The 22,500-nt window shown below is 46.8% G+C and overlaps 1 protein-coding gene across 2 annotated transcripts in view; it reads left to right on the plus strand.

Moving 5' to 3' along the window:
* Positions 1-3,926: 3,926 nt before the first annotated feature.
* LOC138631545 (membrane-associated guanylate kinase, WW and PDZ domain-containing protein 3-like) overlaps positions 3,927-22,500 on the plus strand; it is a 32,978-nt gene continuing 14,404 nt past the window's right edge. Inside the window, exons 1-16 of one of the 2 annotated variants that reach the window (XM_069716556.1) lie at positions 3,927-4,264; positions 13,751-13,802; positions 13,883-14,126; positions 14,652-14,768; positions 14,997-15,116; positions 16,618-16,791; positions 16,870-17,065; positions 17,527-17,594; positions 18,277-18,444; positions 19,457-19,626; positions 19,992-20,082; positions 20,341-20,506; positions 20,592-21,237; positions 21,354-21,417; positions 21,509-21,724; positions 21,823-22,107. In XM_069716556.1, coding sequence (XP_069572657.1) covers positions 13,761-13,802; positions 13,883-14,126; positions 14,652-14,768; positions 14,997-15,116; positions 16,618-16,791; positions 16,870-17,065; positions 17,527-17,594; positions 18,277-18,444; positions 19,457-19,626; positions 19,992-20,082; positions 20,341-20,506; positions 20,592-21,237; positions 21,354-21,417; positions 21,509-21,724; positions 21,823-22,107 — 2,767 coding nt within the window. In that variant the 5' untranslated portion in view covers positions 3,927-4,264; positions 13,751-13,760. The remainder of the gene's footprint in view (positions 4,265-13,750; positions 13,803-13,882; positions 14,127-14,651; positions 14,769-14,996; positions 15,117-16,617; positions 16,792-16,869; positions 17,066-17,526; positions 17,595-18,276; positions 18,445-19,456; positions 19,627-19,991; positions 20,083-20,340; positions 20,507-20,591; positions 21,238-21,353; positions 21,418-21,508; positions 21,725-21,822; positions 22,108-22,500) is intronic. The other variant, XM_069716557.1, reaches the window with a different exon arrangement.

Genomic DNA, 22,500 nt, shown 5'->3' on the forward strand with positions numbered 1-22,500 from the left:
ACATTGTCCCCTACCTCCCCTTCCTCCTCTACCTCCTAATCCTCTCCTCCTTCTTCATCTCCCTTTCCTTTCATTTTACTCCCCCCTCACCTCCTCGATCTCCAGTTTTTCTTCTTCACTGCGCCGCTCCTTCTTTACCTCATCTTATCACACACCTCCATACTTTGCTCCTCATTGATGATGTTTGATGTTTTGGTTAATAAACCTCTGTCGGGGTGTCACAAACTAGGGGCTTATCCAGGATCGGTGATGGACACCTGCTCAGATTAAATCTGCGACTCTAGTGCTATTTCATTAATTTATTTCAGACTGAACTGAACTGAAAAATGTGGTGGAAGCGTCCACATACTTACGGCCACTCATCTTTTTCATTCCCCTGATTTGGGTTGTCACAAAGCGGGGGCTCGTCCGGGATCACTTTGCTCGAGAAGGCTGTCATAGATCAGTGAGGGAAACCTGCTCAGATTAAAACTGACTTTAATGTTATTTCATCGTTTTATTTCAGCCTGAACTGAACTGGACAGCAAAACGTGTGGAAGCATCCACATACTTACGTTCAGGACTGCAGCTGGATGGATGGATGAATGAAAAAGTGTCTCCATCAGGTCAGTGTGTGTGTGTGTGTGTGTGTGTGTGTGTGTGTGTGTGTGTGTGTGTGTGTGTGTGTGTGTGTGTGTGTGTGTGTGTGTGTGTGTGTGTGTGTCACTAAGCTTCTATATTAAGCCTTCATAATCCTCAGTGCTGTTGCTGGACTCAGAGAGGATTTACCTCTTTCTCTCCTTTCCCTGGTTTGTTGTTCCTGTCAAAAAAATAAATTAAAAAAAGCAAAATCAAACAAAATCAAACACAAAATCAAATTAAAAGTCAGAGTAGATATTTTACTGAACTCCTGTAGTTCACTTTTATTTTTATTTTTCAAACCTCTGTCTGTATTTTACCTTTTAAAATTAAAGTGGTACAAAAAAAACATCATCTCACTGTTACATGTCTGACAGATAAAGATAGAAATCATCTTATAAAACAGGATGTGTTGTTGGAGATTAAACCACCTGTTAAATTAGCTGCACATCAACCAGCTGCACTCAGAGCTGATGTAATCTATAAAAATTTTTAAAAAAAAAGTAGACCACAAACTAAATCTGTCTTGCTAGCTGTTGAATAAAGAGTATAAACAGGGAGAAGAAAAGCTTCACAAACAGGTTAAATATAAATGGATTAATTATTAAATAAGAATTCAGTGAAAGCTGTTCAGTCCTATCGCGAGTTTAAAGTTCACGTCAGAGTTTATTATAACTTTGGCTTCAAACAGCGTCTAGTTAATTTCTGACTGCTACTGGTTGCTTCAGATTTTTTGGGGGGGACCCGCCCCCTGTCACTGTCAGCGAATCAGAACTGCTTTTATTTTTCTGACCTCGTTTGATTGGACAAACTGAACCGCTGACTTCCAGGTTTATCTTTAGAAAACGAATATTGTTGATAATAAATCATCATCTGTTACTTTGACTAGAGGGACTTTATCTGAGTGGTGCTTCAGCGCCTCCTGCTGGTGATGAGCGATTATATCACCTGACAAGAGGAACTTTAAGAACTTTGTAGGAACTTTTCCTTGAGATAACTTGTATCGTGATTTGAGGTGATGTAAATAAAATTGAAGTTAAAAAAACAACAAAAAAAAACAACAACTTTGTTTTTCATCTCAGGCAATATCAAAACACAAATTTATACTTTTCATCAGCACAAGTTTACCAAAATATGTTTGTGCTGTTTACGTCCTGTTTGTTTACATTCTGTATATTTATGTTTTTTTTTGCATACACAGATATATGTATTTTATTGTTGTTTCTGACTATCCATCGACAACTTCTGTTCTTTTTTTTTTTTTTGCTAAAATAAGAAATAATAATAATCCAATAAAATCATGAATAATTTTGTTCTTCTTCGATCACATTGATTTAAATCAATTTTGTCACTATCAGACTGTTTTAATAAACACTAGGTTTAAAGCTGCAGAGCAACATATAAATATACATATTTAAAGTTTCATGTTATAAAATTAAAATATCATATTTGTCATTTCTGTCTTTCAGTCTGAATAAGTGTCAGAAATAATGATTCATTTCACCTCTCGTTGTTTCTCCCATAATCCTCTCTGGATGACCTCATCCCTTTCGACGTTCAACTGACCTCTGCTGCCTCCTGCTGGACGAACGAGGCGTCACAACCAGTGTGGAGTAAAACAAAGGAGAGGAGGAGGAAGAGGAGGGAATCATTTATTAAAACTAAATTCAGGTCTGAATCCTCAAACAGGAGATTGAAAAACTGATTATTATTTTTTTAAATGGAATTAGATTTTTTTATTTTACTTTAAACCACGTTATTTTCTAATTTAAAAAATACTAAAGAAATTTTCTTTAACTAATTTTTCAGATTTATATTAATAATAACAAATATTGATGATGTTGTACTGAAGATCTTCACGATTTCATATATTTTTGTTTAAATATCAAACTAAACTGACAGAACTTCAAACTAAATTTGACAAAAACAGGAAAACTACAAATTTCAGACAGTGAGAGGTTGGAGGAGCTGAAACATGCCTCAATGTGTAATACCACTGAGGGCCACTAGGGGGCTCCAATAGACTTCAATTGAAAAAGCATCTGATCAGTGTTTCCTTCTGGAAATAACTCACCATTCATTATATATTAGGACTCAAATCAATCAGCATCATCAGTGACGTCACCCGTCGCTTTGTGAACGTTACAAAGCGACCAGTTTAGATTCTGTCCGTCACCATCTTTCCTAGTTTGGACCAGGAAATGACCATATTTGGATGAGCTAGGGGGAGGAGGAGCAAAGCGGTGGATCCGACTCTATCTGATTGGAAACCATGACGATACTACGACCCGCCCCACCAATAGCTGTAACCTGACTGCACCACAGGCCTGTCTATCAAACAGACACGCCCCCAATCCTGAATCTTCTTTTCTAATGAATGAGGGATTATTTTCAGATGGACCTCCAGAAAACTAAGAAGAAGGAGTGACTTTAGCTAACAACACCGAGATAACTGATGGACACATTTTATTCACTTTGGATTTGATGAGAGAAGTTGAATGGGAGTCTATGGAGCCGGAGGCTTTTTGGAGCCGACCTCTAGTGGCACTCGCTGGTATTGCAGCTGAAGACACTTCTGTACTAATTTTTTAGACCTGCAAGCTACGAACACTTTTATATACAGTCTATTAGTGACACACAAATAAACTGTCAGACGGCACTTTGCTTTCGCGTTGGAAAGCCACGTCACTGGAGTAGCAACCTCGTTACCACGGCAACACATGCAGATAGGTTGGTGATGTTTTGGACACAGTTTATATATTTAAAAATGAGGCGGACTCCTCCTGACTTCAGTGTTAGTAGCTGTTGGATCACATTAGGAGGTTTTCGAGTCCCCACAATGTGAGTAACACAAGCACACACACACACACACACACACACACACACACACACACACACACACACACACACACACACACACACACACACACACACCACAAATACACAAAAGATACACACACTCGCTGATGTCAGCCTATTACCCTGAATACCCCACCTCATCACACGCAGGCTCCGCCCACTGGAAGGTGGAGCTCGCTCTCACTTCCATCCTTCCTTTTTCCTTCCTGGTGCCCCCCCTCCCCCCCCACCCCCCACACTTACACATACAAACACACGCGCACGCGCGCACACTTCCTTTATCATCACCCTCCTTCCTTGTTGCCTCTATGACAGAGAGGCATTCACGTATTCACTGTAGTAAAGCTCCATTAAGCTGCTGCTGCACAGCCACCTGCACACACACACACACACACACACACACGCAGGCATACAGTGAGCACGGTCACTGTATCACGTGTGTGTGTGTGTGTGTGTGTGTGTGTGTGTGTGTGTGTGTGTGTGTGTGTGTGTGTGTGTGTGTGTGTGTGTGTGTGTGTGTGTGTGTGTGTGTGTGTGTGAGATCTCCCACTTTTAACCGCTTTGCATTTTTACCTGCAGTGGACATCACGCACTGTCACGCGTGCACGCGCTCCTATCACCGCGCACGCTCGCTCGCGCATGCACGCAGCAGCAGCGGCGGCGGCGGCACCGAGGGAGCGATCAATACACTAAAAGCCCGGAGAGGATTTAAACCGGAGCGGAGAAAAGACGCGGCGCGCGGCGGGCTGGCAAAACCGGAGGGCACGCGGCGGCAGGAATTATGAAGGTAACGGAGCAGCCTGGGGGGGCGCGGAGGGGGTGGGTGGGGGGAGGGGGGTCCCGGTTTGTTTTTCTTTTAATTTCCCCCCCGTGTGTGTGTGTCTGTGTTTTGTGTGGCACGAGGAAGCGCCGGGGCACGCGCGTGCTGTGGCCGTTTTGACCGAGAAACCCGGTTTGTCAGAGCAGGTTTTTTTCTCGGTTTTTTCTGCAGGTACAAACGGCGCTGTCAGCACATTCACAGCCGAGACATGCAGCCTGCTGGCCGGGCAGAGGGGCAGCGGGCTGTCGGTCACATCCTCCATCAGCACCGTGTGTGTGTGTGTGTGTGTGTGTGTGTGTGTGTGTGTGTGTGTGTGTGTGTGTGTGTGTGTGTGTGTGTGTGTGTGTGTGTGTGTCACCGTGTTAAAGCAGAACTGTAAGTGTAAAGTAGCAGCTGGATCACACTGGATCAGTGTGAGTGGATGGGGTGACACCGTGTGTGTGTGTGTGTGTGTGTGTGTGTGTGTGTGTGTGTGTGTGTGTGTGTGTGTGTGTGTGTGTGTGTGTGTGTGTGTGTGTGTGTGTGTGTGTGTGTGTGTGTGTGTGTGTGTGTGTTTACAGCTGCGCTATAGAAGCTGCTCTTTGTCTGCTCGGACCGTTTGTCATGAATGGCAGCAGGAGTAAGAAGAGCAGGAGGAGGAGAGGAGGAGGTGTGCACACACACAGGGGGAGCTGGTAGTACAGTGATGATGAAGAGTGCAGCGAGGAAGAGGAGGTGGTTGACTTTAGTGTCCACTCACTGCAGAAGGTGCTGATTTACTGCTAAGGATGAAGATGAAGAGGAGGACGAGGAGGATGAAGGAGTGATGAAGAGTGTTCGGAGGAGTTTCCACTTCCTGTTTGATGAAGAGTGTGACGGGGTGATGAAGAAGAGGATGATGATGATGAAGCTGATCGACCTCAGACTCCTCCGATCATGAATCTGGGTCTCAGAACTGAAAGATCCGCCGAGCTGATCGATCCGAGCTCTCATCACTTCTGACATCGGGAACACGGAGCAGTGACATCATCTGTCAACCTGTCAATCAAACGCTGGATTTATCCGTCAGGAGGCTCCTCACCGCAGCGACAACAACAACAACAAGTCGTTAAATGCACACATGATAAACACGATCATCTGACCAAGAATAAGATGATGAATAAATTCAATTGAAACATAAAAATGTATTTCAAAATGAATCCAGATAAACTCGCAGAGGTCCAAATGTTCTTCGTCTCTTACGGAAACGATTTATTTGTTTTTAAAGAAACTTCAGAAGGTCATCACTCGTAATATCAGAGAACACAGATGTTCTACTGTTCATCATGGTTCTGGGTTCTCTGGTTCTGGAAACAGTTCTGGTTCGTTTTATTTGCAGGTTCTTTGGGTTCCTGAAACAGTTCGAGACGTGTTCTACGTACGGAAACGGAGGCAGGTCATGTGACAATTGTGCTTAATGGGAGGAAGTACAAAGGACGCTGAATGCCATATAAGGAGGCAGGAGGCGGGGCTTGGCGACTGTCACATGGGAGGTTGTCGTTGGAGTTCGGGAGTCTTCGGGAGTTTTGTTCTCCGACTGTAACCACGGGTGTTTCCACGTGTTTTTATTTTGTATTTTCTTACAGCCCGCGACGCCACGTTGTTACTCCTCCCCCTGGTGGACGGTGGGCGTATTACACACTTTTCCTGTGACGACAAAAAACTCAGCGAGGTTCAAAAATATTTGTTTCAGTCTGGAAACTGGTCACGTTAAGGTTCACTCGGAGGGCGGACCAATCAGAGACCAGTGGGCGTGACCAAATGTAATGACATTAAAGTTACGTCATTTGGTGGTCAATGCTGGTTGGTTAAAGCGCCCCCTTGCTGTGAAACAAGTTGTTCAGGAACCAAAACTAAAATCTGTCGACTAAAATGCAGCTTTTAAAATCATGAACAACTTATCAGCGACTAATATGTGAAATTAGAAGTTTATAGCTGCTGTTTTATTAAAATATTTAATAGATTAAAGCAGTTTCTCACCAACAAAATGAGCGAATATGAACTTTTTTTCATTGTGAATTGTTTGTTCATGTTTCTAAACCGACTGATCGAAGCGTTTCTTCCAGTCGAACCTCGAGTCTCTCCGATGTTTCCGCGAGAAGTCGTTTGGCTTTCAAGCGCAGGAATGTGAACGGAGGTTAAAACGTTGTTGACGAAGCCGACACATGAAAGTGTGTTCGAGGCGTGTGAGGAGGGGTTTTGTCTTCGGGTTAATGTTTATCCGGCGGTCCAGCAGGGCGAGTCGAGTCAACATGACAACAAACTGAGCAAACGGGAGGAAAAATACTCTCCGATGATTCACTTCAGACTCACAGGAAGTCCAGAACGAGAGGAAAAAAACGTCTCAGTCCAAACGTAAAAACCTTTCGTGAAGCCGTTGAATTAAATCAGATTGACTGCAACACAGGAAGTGGATTTAACGTTCAATAAAATTTCATTACTTCAACTTGTCCCGTTAAATATGTGAAAATAAAGGATTTTATTCACCTGCATCAAAATTGGGACGTTTAATGTGGAATTTTGTGGTAAAATGTGTTTAAAAGAACATTTTATTGTCATTAATTTACAGTGAAAACGCTCTTAATTTGGCGGTGAAACTAAAATGTTTTTAAAATGCTTTCAAACGACCTTTAAAGTTTGCGTTCATGTTGAATTAAACATTCGTATTAATGATAAAACAGCAGCAGCTCCAATAAACTTCTACTTTCGCATATTTGTAGGTGATAATTTGTTCGTTTTGTTTCATGAGAAACGTAAACAGACTGAACTGCGGCACTCGTCCTTCAGTTCACGTTTTGACCTTTGAACCTTTTTCTGAAGTCCAGTTTGAGAATTTATACTTTGAAATTTTTTCAACTCGGTATCGCGATAAAGCCTGTAATACACACAGTCGTCCACCAGAGGGACGCGTACCTTCTGATACACATCGTTAAATAAGTACGAGCAGATTGTAGTATCCTTCACGTAAAGTACGTAATCTTTCACGTAAAGCAGCGACGGATTTAGACCACATCTTTACGTTTTTAATCATTTGTAGAAATGAACCGAATTAAACGGGAATAAATGCGATCGTTTTTGAGACGAGCGGGAAGTGGAGATGACGGGAGAGAAAACCACAGAAGAAGAAGAGAGGGATGACAATAAAAGTGTAGAGGAAGAGGAGGAGAGTCATCGCATCGTCTCCGCGTGGAGGATGCGTCGGATCTCCGGTCCTCCGTGACCGATCGGACTGATAGATTTCTAATTGATCGGCGGTCTGACTCAGCACTTCCTGCTGCCTTCAGGAGCTTTCAGTCGGCGTCACGGTCGTCCTCCTGACCTCCGACCTCGCCGTCAGCCCGAGCTTGCGTTCGAGTCCACGATTGCTTAAAAAACGGAACCGTCCGTCCGTCCGTCTCCACGGCGACCATCTGCCGACGACATCATCATCCTCAGAGAGGCCTGCCCTGTCTGCGGTGATGACGTCATCGGAGGCCGCCGGCCGAGCGCCCGCAGATTCAGACCGACAGCGGCTGTCGGAGCCGCTCAGCGTCAGCAAACAAACACCGACGTCTTCATCCTCGGCAGGCGGCGACCTTTGACCTCCTGCTGCCTGGATGCAGAAAAAACATTAGTCTGAATTTTGCGGTGCAGTTTCAAACAGAAATCGACTTTTTTTATATTTGTTGATGTTGATGAACAACCAAGATTAACCTTTAAAATCTCAGAAAACAGGCTGAGGAAGCTGATGTGCATGCACGTTACCATGGTAACACATATAGTTCACTTCTTTGACGGTTTACGTCCAGAAGGCGGATTTTGGTTTTTTTTGTCTGCCGTTTTAGCCCGAAATCTGGCTCCAAAGTAGAGCAGCTGTCACGTTATAATAAAAATAATGTTTCCTTCAGGGGATAACGGCGCCCCCCTGTGGAGAATGTGACGTCCGATTACAGTGAGAAACAAAGACTATATAAAAAAAGAGTTCGTAGCTTCTGGGTCTGAAAAATGGTTCCGATGCAGAAGTGCCTTAAAGCTGCAATACCAGCGAGTGCCACTAGAGGTCGGCTCCATAGACTCCCATTCAACTTCTCTCATCAAATCCAAATTCGATCTCCACCTTAAATGTTAATTGTGATCGGTCCGATTTGTTTTTATCGGCTCTCCTGCAGGATTTTTTTGAGATAATCGGATCTTCTAGCACTTAAAAATATCTAAACAAATTTCAATCGGATGAAAAAAACAGACCCGACCGCGGTGGTTCCTTACGTCCTCTTCTACGTTTTTTTTGTCATCATGGCTTTTTTTTTTTTTTTACATGTTGCCCTCTAGTTTGACCAAACACTGCATGTTTGATTTAATCCTGTTACCTCGAGATAAAGAAGCTGAACGACATGTTCCTGAGGAAAACTGGGTCAGTTGGTTCTAGTCTGGTTCAGTTGGTTCCAGTCTGGTTCAGTTGGTTCTAGTCTGGTTCAGTTGGTTCTAATTTGGTTCAGTTGGTTCCAGTCTGGTTCAGTCGGTTCCAGTGTGGTTCAATTGGTTCTAATTTGATTCAATTGGTTCTAGTCTGGTTCAGTTGGTTCTAGTCTGGTTCAGTTGGTTCTAATTTGGTTCAGTTGGTTCCAGTCTGGTTCAGTTGGTTCTAGTCTGGTTCAGTTGGTTCTAGTGTGTTTTAGTTGGTTCTAGTCTGGTTCAGTTGGTTCCAGTCTACTTCAGTTTGTTCTAGTCTGGTTCAGTTGGTTCTAGCCTGGTTCAGTCGGTTCTAATTTGGTTCAGTTGGTTCCAGTCTGGTTCATTTGGTTCCAGTCTGGTTCAGGTGGTTCTAGATGTCGCTGTACGTTTGTTTCATCCTGTTACCTCGAGATAAAGAGGACTTTTCTAAGGATAACAGTCGTTATCGTCAGAAAACGGCCGAGATAACGAGGTGATTAACTCGTGATCTGAAGATAACGGGATGAAATGAAATGACGTAATAACGTCTGTTTTTCTGTGAAATCCGAGAGCGAGTGTTGATTTATTTTGTGTGACGGCGTGAAATCAGCAGCTGAAAATTGGAGCAGGAACTGAAACCCGCTTCGGCGGAAACAAGTGCTAACTAAACGCTGGTGCTTTGAAGAAGCCTCTCATTAGTTCAGTCGTGTTCGTAGGAGAAGATGCACGTCTTTGATGTTAAAGACGACAAGTTCCCAGAGGAGAGGCGGAGTGTTTGTGTTTGGATCTTATGAATGGAGCGGTTGGAGATGAGAGCCAGGAGCCCCGAGGAGGCGCCGCCCGTCTGAAGACGACATCGTCTGATCCTGACAGGTCGGATGCCCGACGCGTCGCGATGAAACGAGACGACTTCAACAAAAAAAAAAGAACCTGCCGTCAAACTGAAAGTCTAACGAAGGGATCGGAGTAGAAATAGGACTTCCTGTTTCCATCCATCTGTCCGTCTGTCCATCATCCATCAATCTAACATCTGTCCATCACTCCAGTCTGGGTCAATTGGTTCTAATCTGGTTCAGCTGGTTCTAATCTGGTTCAGTTGGTTCCAGTATGGTTCAATTGGTTCTAGTTTGGTTCAATTGGTTCTAGTTTGGTTCAGTTGGTTCTAATCTGTTTCAGTTGGTTCTAATTTGGTTCAGTTGGTTCTAATTTAGTTCAGTTGGTTCCATTCTTTGTCAGTTGGTTCCCTATGAAATCTTCTTAATATCAGTTTCCAGCTGTGAGCAACTGAAGAGGAGCGTCCTGTCTCCCGGGCGAAGGCGTTATTACGAGCGTCCTCCAGTATAAAGTGCCGAGTCTGAAGATCTGCAGCCTCATTAGAGACGCTAAAATGTCAGTCAGCATCCAGGCGACCACACACACACACACACACACACACACACACACACACACACACACACACACTCACACTCACTCACACATACACATACACAGCAAGAAAAATGGGTTACATGCAGTTAGACAGAAAAAACAAAGGGAAATGAGGCCACGTCGAAGCGAGCATCCTCTCAGTCTCTGACCTACATCTGACCTGCCGCTCACACGACGACGGCAAAACCAAAGTCTCAATTAATAATTCGCGTGCCTTCGAGACAGCGAGCATCCCGATCTGACCACACAGAGTTCTGCTTTCTGATCACCGGAGACTTTTCTTTTTTTTAAATTTATTTCTTTATTTTTTTTACACCGTCGGCATCTCTTTCAGAGAAAAACTCTCCTGACACACAAAAGAACTGTAATCCTGTCGGAGAGTCACCGCCACGCTTCCGTCCGCCGCCTCGAGCGAAGGGAATCACAGATTATCACCACGTGGAGCGGATCAGCGAAAACAGGTCTCGCTCCGTTCACCGACCGGTTGTTTCAAACGTGACGTCGACGAGGACAAATGTGACGACGTGCTGTCGGAGAAACTCGCGAATATTTACACGCCAGACGGTTCACGTTGTGACGGAAAAGTTTTCGTGACTAAACGAGTGAAATTAGACGATAAGTCAGGCGACGTCGCAGCGAGCCGTGGTTTCTGATCGTCCCGTCGCTCAGTGAAGGTTGCAGCTCAGCTCAGTGTTTATTTACACTTATTGAAGGTCACATGACTGTTTGCTCACACGCACGCACGCACACACACACACGCACGCACGCACGCACACACACACACACACACACACACACACACACACACACACACACACACACACATTCCTGCACGCACACCTACATGAAGAGAGTGAAAGCGTCCACTCCCTGAACACACTGTGAACTCTGATCAGGCTTATCAGAGAGAGGAGGGGTGGGGGGGGGGGGGCAGAAACTAAACAGAAGATCCTGAAGAAACGAACGAACAGGAACTCTGACATGGAACACACACCTGCTCACAGCATTCACCTGTAGAGGTAACACACACACACACACACACACACACACACACACACACACACACACACACACACACACACACACATTTAATTCAGTTCCCACCATTCAGAGTTGGAGCAGGCTTTTATTTTGAAGTGAGTCCGACTGAAGTGAACGAGGCGAAAGACAGGAAGTGAGAGAGAGAGAAAGAGAGAGAAATGGGGCGATCGAAGACAGGTGTTAATGTCGTGTTAATAGTAACACACTTGACTCCTCGCTACCTTCTTCAACTCCTCGCTACCTTCTTCAACTCCTCGCTACCTTCTTCAACTCCTCGCTACCTTCTTCAACTCCTCGATACCTTCTTCACCTCCTCGCCACCTTCTTCACCTCCTCGCCACCTTCTTCACCTCCTCGTTACCTTCTTCACCTCCTCGCCACCTTCTTCACCTCCTCGCTTCCTTCTTCACTTCCTCGCTACATCCTTCACCTCATCGTCACCTTCTTCAACTCCTCGCTACATTCTTCAACTCCTCGCCACCTTCTTCACCTCCTCGTTACCTTCTTCACATTCTTCACCTCCTCGTTAACTTCTTCACCTCCTCGTTAACTTCTTCACCTCCTCGCTACCTTCTTCACCTCCTCGTTACCTTCTTCACCTCCTCGCTACCTTCTTCACCTCCTCGCTACCTTCTTCACCTCCTCGTTAACTTCTTCACCTCCTCGCTACCTTCTTCACCTCCTCGCTACCTTCTTCACCTCCTCGTTAACTTCTTCACCTCCTCGCTACCTTCTTCACCTCCTCGCTACCTTCTTCACCTCCTCGCTACCTTCTTCACCTCCTCGTTAACTTCTTCACCTCCTCGTTAACTTCTTCACCTCCTCGCTACCTTCACCTCCTCGTTAACTTCTTCACCTCCTCGCTACCTTCTTCACCTCCTCGCTACCTTCTTCACCTCCTCGCTACCTTCTTCACCCCCTCGCTACCTTCTTCACCTCCTCGCTACCTTCTTCACCTCCTCGCTACCTTCTTCACCTCCTCGTTAACTTCTTCACCTCCTCGTTAACTTCTTCACCTCCTCGCTACCTTCTTCACCTCCTCGCTACCTTCTTCACCCCCTCGCTACCTTCTTCACCTCCTCGCTACCTTCTTCACCCCCTCGCTACCTTCTTCACCTCCTCGCTACCTTCTTCACCTCCTCGTCACCTTCTTCACCCCCTCGCTACCTTCTTCATCTCCTCGTTAACTTCTTCACCTCCTCGCTACCTTCTTCACCTCCTCGCTACCTTCTTCACCCCCTCGCTACCTTCTTCACCTCCTCGCTACCTTCTTCACCTCCTCGCTACCTTCTTCACCCCCTCGCTACCTTCTTCACCTCCTCGCTACCTTCTTTCCTTTTAGTTTAAAGCTTTCGCTTCTGATCTTCATGACTCTGATTTTACAACTCTGAGGCTCCGCCCCCTCCGTGTTTCCTTACAAGGAGACATTTTTTATCTGACTAGGAAACTTCCTGCACACATCCTGTGCGGTTCCTCGTCTCCTAACTAGGAAGCTTCCTCGCCTCCTCGTGTGTGTGTGTGTGTGTGTGTGTGTGTGTGTGTGTGTGTGTGTGTGTGTGTGTGTGTGTGTGTGTGTGTGTGTGTGTGTGTGTGTGTGTGTGTCGGTGCGTCGAGGTTCAGTTTGTGTTGTTGTTTGTTTCCCCTTCGACACCCACCTCCACATATGCTCATCCATATTTAATGCACGCTGTCTAGCAGCCTGCGAATGGTGTGTGTGTGTGTGTGTGTGTGTGTGTGTGTGTGTGTGTGTGTGTGTGTGTGTGTGTGTGTGTGTGTGTGTGCGTGCGTGTGTGTGTGTGTGTGTGTGTGTGTGTGTGTGTGTGTGTGTGTGTGTGTGTGTGTGGTTATGACTGTGTACAAATGGTGTCAGTGGCTGGTCTGCATGTGTTTGTGCTTGTGTGCATACGAGTGTGTATTATAGTGTGTGTGTGTGTGTGTGTGTGTGTGTGTGTGTGTGTGTGTGTGTGTGTGTGTGTTATTGTGTGTATATTTATATATTTGTGTGTGTGTGTGTGTGTGTGTGTTATTGTGTGTATATTTATATATCTGTGTGTTTGTGTGTGTGTGTGGCTCCCTGCTGTCTGACACCATCTGCCGTTGCGACTCGATGGAGGAGCTGATCTCAAACAGGAAGCTGATGACACGTTTTTCTGTTGCCGGGAAACAGAATGAAAATCATCTGTTTCTGACGATACTCTGAATTTTTTGAAGAATCTTAAAGGGAGGAAGTGAAGAAGGAAACATGCTTCCTTCTCAGGAAACGAGGAGATGAAGAAGGAAAGGTGCCTCCTTGTAAGGAAACAAGGAGATGGAGAAGGAAAGATGCTCCCTTATAAGGAAACGAGGAGACGAAGAAGGAAAGGTGCTTCCTTGTAAGGAAACGAGGAGACGAAGAAGGAAAGGTGCTTCCTTGTAAGGAAACGAGGAGACGAAGAAGGAAAGGTGCTTCCTTGTAAGGAAACGAGGAGATGAAGAAGGAAAGGTGCTTCCTTGTAAGGAAACAAGGAGCCGTTAGTGAGCATGCTCAGTAACTCTCCTTCTGTCTCCTGTCTGCAGCTCGGCCGCCATGTCTAAAGCGACGGTGAAGAAGCTGCACTGGCGCTCCAAGGTACGAAACGTTGAACCCGTCGGTAAAAATCTGAAGGCCGAAAGCCGAGTGTGTAAATTCGCCCTCCGTGTCGTCTGCAGGTGCAGGAGAGCTTCGTCCCGCTGGGGGGGGGCGGCGGCTCCGGAGAGCTCGGTCTGGCCATCGGGGGCGGGGCAGACTACGGCGAGTTCCCATTCGTCACGGCGGCCCCTGGGGGCGGGGCCACGGTGGGCGACATCATCTTAGAGATCGGGGGGACGCCAGTGCTGGGGATGACCCTCGGTGATGTCAGAGGAGTCCTCAACTCCTGTCCTCATCCAATCAGAATCAAGACCGTCTCACCAGGTCAGAACAGGAAGAAGTTCATATCTATGTAATAAAGTCACTGTTCATTGATCTGGTTTGTTTACTTCTGACTGGAAGGTACGGAAGCCCTTTAGTGACAATAAACCACAAAACAAATTAGAAAGTCATGATAAAAAAGACATTTCAAAATTTATTTAACTTTATTTACAAGTCCAAATTTTGACGTAAGAAGTACGTAAAATTGTAATTAAATTAGCCCCAATTTCTCGAAAATCTTAATTTCTTAATGTCATAATTTTGACTGAAATTTGTTTAAGTCACTGAAATTGAAACCACAAAAACTGAGAACTGATAAAAGCTCTGAAACAGGAAGCTTATTGTTTAAATGGAAAATCTTATTTTGAAAAGCAACCACTTCCTGCAGCGGTCAAGATGAACGTTGGTGAAGTAGAAATAGGAGTTAGAAAAATACAGATACACACAGCAGATAGGTCAATGCTCTCACTTACTTTCTTGGTCGCTTGCGTGACATCACTGTGACATCACTTCCTGTCTGTGTTTCAGGCTCGTCTCTGTGTAAAGACCTCAGGTTGTATCTCAGCAAGTGTTTCACTCCGGGCTCCATGGACAGCCAGCTGCAGCAGCTCATCAGGGAGAACCTGTACCTGCGGGCAGTACCCTGTGAGACACACACACACACACACACACACACACACACACACACACACACACACACACACACACACACACACACACACACACACACACACACACACGATTTCCAATTTGTAAGAAATCAAAATCAAAAATTCACTGAAAATGAGTCAAACGTCTGAGATGATGAAGGTGTCATTAAAAACCGGACAGAGTGAGACTCCCCCCCCCCTCTCCTCCCTCCTCCCCCCACAGGTACGACCCGGCAGCCTCGGGACGGAGAGATCTCAGGTGTGGACTACAACTTCGTGTCCATCGAGGAGTTTTTCTCCCTGGAGGAGTCCGGCGCTCTGCTGGAGAGCGGCAAATTCAAAGGTACGAAAAAAAAATCAAACGCACCCCGGGAATAGAAACAGCAGAGTGTCCCCTTTAAGAAAACATCCTCAGGTCGTAATGAACCAGGTGGCAGCGTTCGGTAACCGTGACGACGAATTGAAGCTTGATCTTTTTTCTTTTTTTTTACAGTGTTTTTATTTATTTATTTTTTTACAGTGTTTTGAGAGGAAAAGAGGATTTTGGTGTCTCTAATCCTTTCAAACCTCAACACTCAAACCTGCACCTCCCCTCCCCCCTTCCCGTCCCCCTCCCACTCACCTCCCCCCCGTCCTACATCTCCCTGTCGTTTGATTCATACCTCCCCCCTCCATATTAATCTGATGGGATTAAAGACACCAAAATAGAAACTGAATTCACACGTTACAATCTGTTTTTCACACTGAACAAAGTGACGCGTCAGAAAGTGGCAAAAATAATATTACGGTTTCACATAAAGCCATATTTAATTAAAAATAGACCAAAGACAACATGTCAAATGTTAAAATGGAGAAATTTTATTGTTTTATAAAAAAAAATATCTGCTCATTTTGAATTTTAAAGGAGCAACACGTTTTTTAAAAAGTTGTGACAGAGTCAACAAAAGACTGGAAAAGTTGTATAAAGATTAAAAAAAACTAAACAAACACCTGGTGGAACATCTGACAACTAACCAGGTTACCATGGCAACAGATGAGTAACATGATTGGGTATAAAAAGATGATTTCAGAGAGGCGGAGTCTCTCAGCAGTGAAGATGGGGAGAGGTTCACCACTTTGTGAAAGACTGTGTTGGAAAATAGTTCAACAATCTAAGAATAATGTTCCTCAACGTTAAAACTACAAAGAATTAGTGGATTTCATCGTCTACGGTTCATAATATCATTAAAAGATTCAGAGAATCTGGAGAAATCTCTGAACACAAGGGACAAGGCTGGAAACTATTATTGGATGGTGGTGATCTTCGGGCCCTCAGGCAGCACTGCATTAAAAACACACTATTCTGGAGTGGAAATCACTGCATGGGCTCAGGAACACTCTGAAAACCATCGTCTGCGAACACAGTTCATCGCTGCGTCCACAAATGCAGGTTAAAACTCTCCAAAGAAGAAACCAGATAGAAACATGATCCAGAAACACCGCCGCCTTCTCTGGACTGAGATCATTATAGGATGGATGAATAAAAGTGTGACGCCACACGGTGGTAAACGTGAGTGTTGCATCCATCAAATTCAAAGTGAGCATTTTCTTTTTTTTTAATAAAACAATAAATGGTATGAGTTTCAACATTTTATTTGTGGCCTATCTTTTAATTAAATATGAGTTTACGGGATCTGAAAATCATCGTTTTTTAAAATTTTTATTTACATTTTACGCAGCGACTTTTTTCTGGGAAACCGGGTCATAAACAAAACGACTACAAAAGTAGCCACAAAAAGTTTGTCCGATCCGAGCTCTGTTTTTAGTCGCCGTCTTATTCGTTCCGTTTCTTCGTCCAATCGCAGGAAACTACTACGGGACGCCCCGCCCCGTCCACATCGGTCCGGAGAGTCCACCAATCACGTACCAGGAGCACCGGAACCTGCTGAGGAACTTCAGGACGAGGAGCAAGTCTCTGAGCAACCTGGAGAAAGCCGTGGAGGAAGGAGACAACAGTGAGGAGGACGGCGGGCTGTCGGGTAGAAAACAGGTCACATGACAAAGCTCCCGGTCGCACCTGCGCAGGTGTGTTTGTTCACCAGACACTCTGCCTGCAGGTAAGGTCGGAGCCCCGCCCACCATCCTGCCCATCAGCCAATCGTGGGAGTCGGCGGCGGGGAGTCGGGAGGGAATCGAGAACGGCGTGGGAAGAGGAGTCGGGAGAGGAGGAGGAGGAGGAGGAGGAGGAGGACGTCCACTGCCTGAGAACTGGGAGCTGGCCTTCAGTGATTCAGGCGAGCCGTACTACATCGAGTGAGTACCAATCAGAGATCAATCATCAATTAAAACACCAATGATCTGTTTTTTTTTACAGCTGAATTAAACGCATTGATTCTGACTGTTGATAAATATATTGAGGTGAGCTGTGAACGCTGTGATCCTGTTTAAAACCTCTAATTTTAGATTTTTTTCAATGGAGTCTGGCACGCGCGAGTGATTTCATTCCTTATTATGAACCGCTACTTGCTGATTTCTGTTGGGTGAATTTTTACGAGTCCATTTTTCTTTTCTTGCAAAAGTCAGACAACATCAGAGCCACAAAAACAGAAGCTGTGACATCATCGCTGACTGTTTCCCGTGACTCCAAAATAAAGGCTATTTTTCAAAAGCCGCCAAAGCAGGACAGAGAAAACACTTAATTTAAACTTACAGTCGGGTTCAGACAGATGATGATGATGATGATGATGATGATGATGACGGTGTCTCTCTGACAGTCATAACTCAAAGACGACCAGCTGGCTGGATCCTCGAACTCAGAACAAAGAGACGGCTTGTACAGAACGTGAGTCGCTTTAATTTTCTCGTTTACTTTTTGTATTTTTACGTCACTAATTCAAAATAATAAATAAGAGCTCTAGGAAGTTTGAGGTCATTACTTTAGTTTGGTTAATTGCTGGATTGTTTTTTCTAAATTTTCTGTCTGGAGGTTTTTGTTTTTAAACTTCCTATTTGGAGCTCTTATTTTGACAGCAGCAGCCAGCAGGGGGCAGCAGAGGCTCACAGACACAGTAACATCCTGTCGGTTCTACCTCACTCCTCTTTTATTTCTTCATGATCTTCCTGCCGCAGACTTTGATTTTTAATCAGGTTCTTTCAAAGTAAAAGAACGATGCAGTAACACGTCGGCCTTTTTCTGAGTTTTACTTTGAAAGAACGAGTTCACTTCCTCCGGTCAGAGTGAAGTTAACTGTCCTCTTTCCCATCCTCTTCTCTCCTGTCCTCCTTCTCGTCTCCCTCCTGTCTTCTCCTTGTCTCCTTTGTCCCCTCTCTCCTTTTCCTCCTGTCCTTTCTGTCCTCCTCCCTGTCTCCTGTCCTCCAACTGTCTCTTCTCTCCTCCTTCCTGTCCTCTCCGTCCTTCCCTGTTTCCTGACTCTCCTGTCTCCCATTTTTCTCCTCGCCATGTCTCCTGTCCTCCCCTGTCTCTCCTCCTTCCTGTCTCCTGTCCCCCCCCCCTGTCCCTCCAGTCCCAGAGTTCACGGAGCAGCCCAGCCAGCTGAAGGGTTACTCCATCCACACTCGTCTCTCTAAAGGTCCTCGAGGTTTCGGCTTCAACATCGTCGGAGGAAGTCGTCCGCGGGAGTTCCTGCAGGTGTACAGCGTCACGCCGGGAGGACCGCCGGCCCTCAACACAGGTACGACAGAGCCGGACCAGAACCAGAACCAGAACCAGAATCAGAACCAGAACCAGGACTCTGAAAATCCACGTTAAACCAGCAGAGCGCTTTAAATGGAGGGTCTTTATCTGCGTGGAGGATTACGGTCCGTTTGGTTCTCAGCTCTTTGTTTTCTGGACATTTCTGGATTTATGATCTGAAAACTAATACACACACACACACACACACACACACACACACACACACACACACACACACACACACTTTAATCTTCAACACACACACACACACACACACACACACACACACACACACACACTTTAATCTTCAACACACACACACACACACACACACACACACACACACACACACACACACACACACACACACACACACACACACACACACACACACACACACACACACACACACACCTCTCACGTGCTCCGAGGATCAGCAGTCACGAACGTCACACGTGGTCATCACACAGCTTTCTGTCCCGAGGATGAAATGGAAAACAGTCCATCAGCGGAGGCTCCGCCCACAACGTCCGACTCAAATCACACAAAAAGTTTAAATATTTAAACCGAAGACGACGGATTCATAATCAAAGTTTGTGACCCAAACCATCAAAAACTGCGAGGCAGAATTTGTTTGCAATCCAATTTATAATAATAATAATTCAACACAACAACAATGTGCAGTCTCTGATGAAACCACATTTCCCATAAACCCCGCCCACTTCCTGTTTCTCCAGCAGGTGTTTAAAAAAAAAAAAAAAAAGATAATTGTTTGAAGCTTCAGTTTCGGTGGATCTGATTGGAAACCATGACGATACTACGTCCCGCCCACCGATAGCTGTAACCTGACTACACCACAGGCCTGTCAATCAAACGAGACACTCCCCCCAAACGTTTTTTTTTTTTCAGAGTTCGCAGTAAGTGGGCGGAGCCAAGCTGACGCACACATGTGTTTTGTAAGATGTTTTTCACCTGCTGACTGACCGGACTCGCGTCTCCCGGTCTCTCAGCCGACATCCTGGTCTACATCAACGACAGCTGCATTCTGGGCCGGTCCCACAAGGAGGTGGTGGAGATGCTGAAGTCGGTTCCGATGGGTCAGAGCGTGGACGTGGTTCTGAGGAGAGGGTACCCGATGCTCTACAACCCGGACGGATGTCCCAAACAGAGTCTGGAGACGGTACGGTCCAGAATCAGAGACCCGGACCGGGTCCAGTCTCATCGCCACGACTCTATTTTACAGAAACATTATTTCACCGGTCCAAATTTTTTAATTTGTAGTCGGAAACACATAAAAATTCACCACAAAGTGCAATTATTTTAATAATCGATCATTTATTTCATTTTCTCAAGTTATGGAAACAATTTCGAACCTAAAACCAGTTAAAAAAAAAGAAAAAAGATTAAATTATCAAAATATTCTCCAATACGTTTTCTGAGCAAATAATGGATTTATAAAGAGAGACGTTTCTTTTAACCAAAAAAACCAAACTTTTTAAACTAAAACACTGTTGAATGTTTGTGACCTTTGACCTCTCCCAACAGCCGCAGACCCCCAGCGAGCCGTCCAACCTGAACCGCGGCCCGACGCAGCTCACCTACAGCCGCACGCTGGACGCCAACGGCAGCACGCCAGGTCGGCCGCCGAACATCCCAGAACCACGTTCAACACGTAGAAATTCATTTAGAGGCTCAACGTTACTTTATTTATTTACCTTTAAGACATTAAGACCTTGTTTACTTTAAAAATATGAACTATAAAACTATAAAACACGGACACTTCCTGGTTTCCACCCTTCTTTTAACAAACAACATTTCTGTCTGATGAGTTAAAAGGTTTTTAACGTCAACGTGATGCGCTTAAAAAAAACTCTCATTTTTTACGCATTTGTAGCTCAAACCCCGCCCTCCTACGCTGCTCAACCAATGACGAACGGACTTACGGGCCCGCCCACCCCCACGTCTTCTGACCCCCCTCTTGGTCCGCCGCCCCCTCCGGACAGGACGCCAACCAATCACAGCGACTCTGATGGCGGCCTGTCGAGCGCCGGAACTCGAAGGTCAGTGTTAGCGTTAGCAGCGTTAGCATATTAGCAGCGTTAGCAGTGTTAGCAGCTGATTGATTGCTCCTCCCCCTTCCCGCAGGTCGTCCCTGATTCGCTACAACAGCAGCACCCTCCCCGCCCTCTCCTCCTCCTCCTCCCTCCTCCACCACCAGAGCTCCAAGTCCTCGGAGAGCGACCTGTCCTCCTCCACGCTGCCCATCTCTTCCTCCACGCTGCCCCTCTCCTCCTCGTCCTCCCACGGTCTGTCCAAGCTGCCCCTCTCGCAGCCGGAGACGGGCCTCCTCCCCGCCCCCTCCAGCCCCGCCTCCACAGACAACACCCCGCCCGGCTCCGCGCCGTCCGCCGGCCTTCCGGCGCAGCGTCCGCCGATGCCCCAGACCTCCGTCGCCCCGCCCCCGCCCAGAGACATCCCCCCCTGCGGCTTCAACGGCTGCCCGGCGAGCCACCAGGCGCCCGCCCCGCCCTCCCGGGTCAACCCGGGTCTGGCGCTCCCCCTCGGGGCGGGGTCGTCACCCGGGGCGGGGCACGGCCGGGAGCTCGTGCCGGTGGCCCTCGGCCGCAACGAGGGCGGCGGGCTGGGCTTCAGCGTGACGGCGGGAGGTCAGGGAGGTCAGCTGGCGGTGGTGAGGCGGGTCTGGGACCGGAGGCAGTGCCCCTCGCTGCAGACCGGAGACGCCATCGTGAAGATCAACGGGGCCGACGTCCAGAGCCTCAGCTTCTCCCAGGTGAGAGGTCACCGCTCGTCAAACATCAGGCGGCACGAAGCAGTCGGGTCCAAACCTGGATTCAGGACCCCGAACAAAGTCTCCGGTAAAACCACGAGTTTGTTTCCTTTCTTCAGGTCCAGAGAGTCCTGCAGGAACACACCAAACAGGGAGAGGTGGTGCTGCTGGTCTACAGGGGAGGTATGTACGGGCGGAGGTACAACTGCACTTCTTAAACCCCCCCCCTCCCGTCCCGATGACTCGATAACTTCCTCTTCCTTTCCTCCCCCAGGTCCCGTCTCTTCGCCAAGCGTCACCCCCAACCTCTACAAGCCCCTCACCTCCCCTCTTGGTCCGACCACCCCCTCCGACCACCCCCCTACTTCAGCCGACATGCCTTCCCTGTCCACGGGTGCCTTGGTGGGGGGCGTCCCCCCGCTCAACCAGGCCGGCTTGGCCCTCGAGAGTCCTCAGGAGGGGCACCTACCAGCTCCAGGGACCCACCAAGGTAAATACTTCGGTATCATTTATCGAATCCGAGTCCAGTTCTGAGTCCATTTATAGAACCCGTCCTCCTCCCCCTCCTCCCCCCTCCTCGTTTCCCAGGGGCCCCTCCTGCCCAGACGCCTAACGGGCCCCCGGCCTCAGCCCTCATCCAGAGCACCAGCTTCCTGGATTCGGTTCCCGTGACGCTGACCTTGGAGCCGCGGGACCTGCTGGGAGTGGAGGAGAGCGCCGGCGGACCTCCCGCGGTCAGAGGAGGCGGAGCAATGGGAGCGGTCGCCAAGGACGCCAGAGGAGGGGGTGGAGCCAAGGCAGTGGAGGTGGAGCTGAGGAGGCGGCCGGCGGAGGGCTTCGGGTTCGTCATCGCCTCTCAGGAAGTGAGTGGAGGTGAGTGACGGTCGAAACCCCGTGAAACGCTTTGGCTGACGACGGTATCACATGTCATCATACATCAGGCTCCTCCCACACGGTGTCATGATGCATGTATGTGGAATTACACATGTTGTAGGACAGATTTCATGCCACCACAGAAAACACACAATTTGACAGTTCTGAAGGAAAATCTGGAGTGAAGAGAATCTTTTTCTGAGTTCTGTTCGATCTCATGAACAGAACAAAAACTTTTCGTTTAAAATGATGGCTAGCTACAGACTGTGTTGTTAGCTTGGTACGAAGGGTGGAGCAGGAGGCGGAGCCTCGGCCTCGAGCTGGCTAGACAGCTAGCAGTTACTGAACAAGTTTAATCTGGAACAGCGAGCTGTGTGATAGTGAAGATGGTGG

Source organism: Brachyistius frenatus, unplaced genomic scaffold (genome assembly GCF_029030835.1).
Source record: "Brachyistius frenatus isolate BFR_SWC_R1_liver_20210118 unplaced genomic scaffold, ASM2903083v1 Contig_159, whole genome shotgun sequence".
Classification (NCBI taxonomy): domain Eukaryota; kingdom Metazoa; phylum Chordata; class Actinopteri; family Embiotocidae; genus Brachyistius; species Brachyistius frenatus.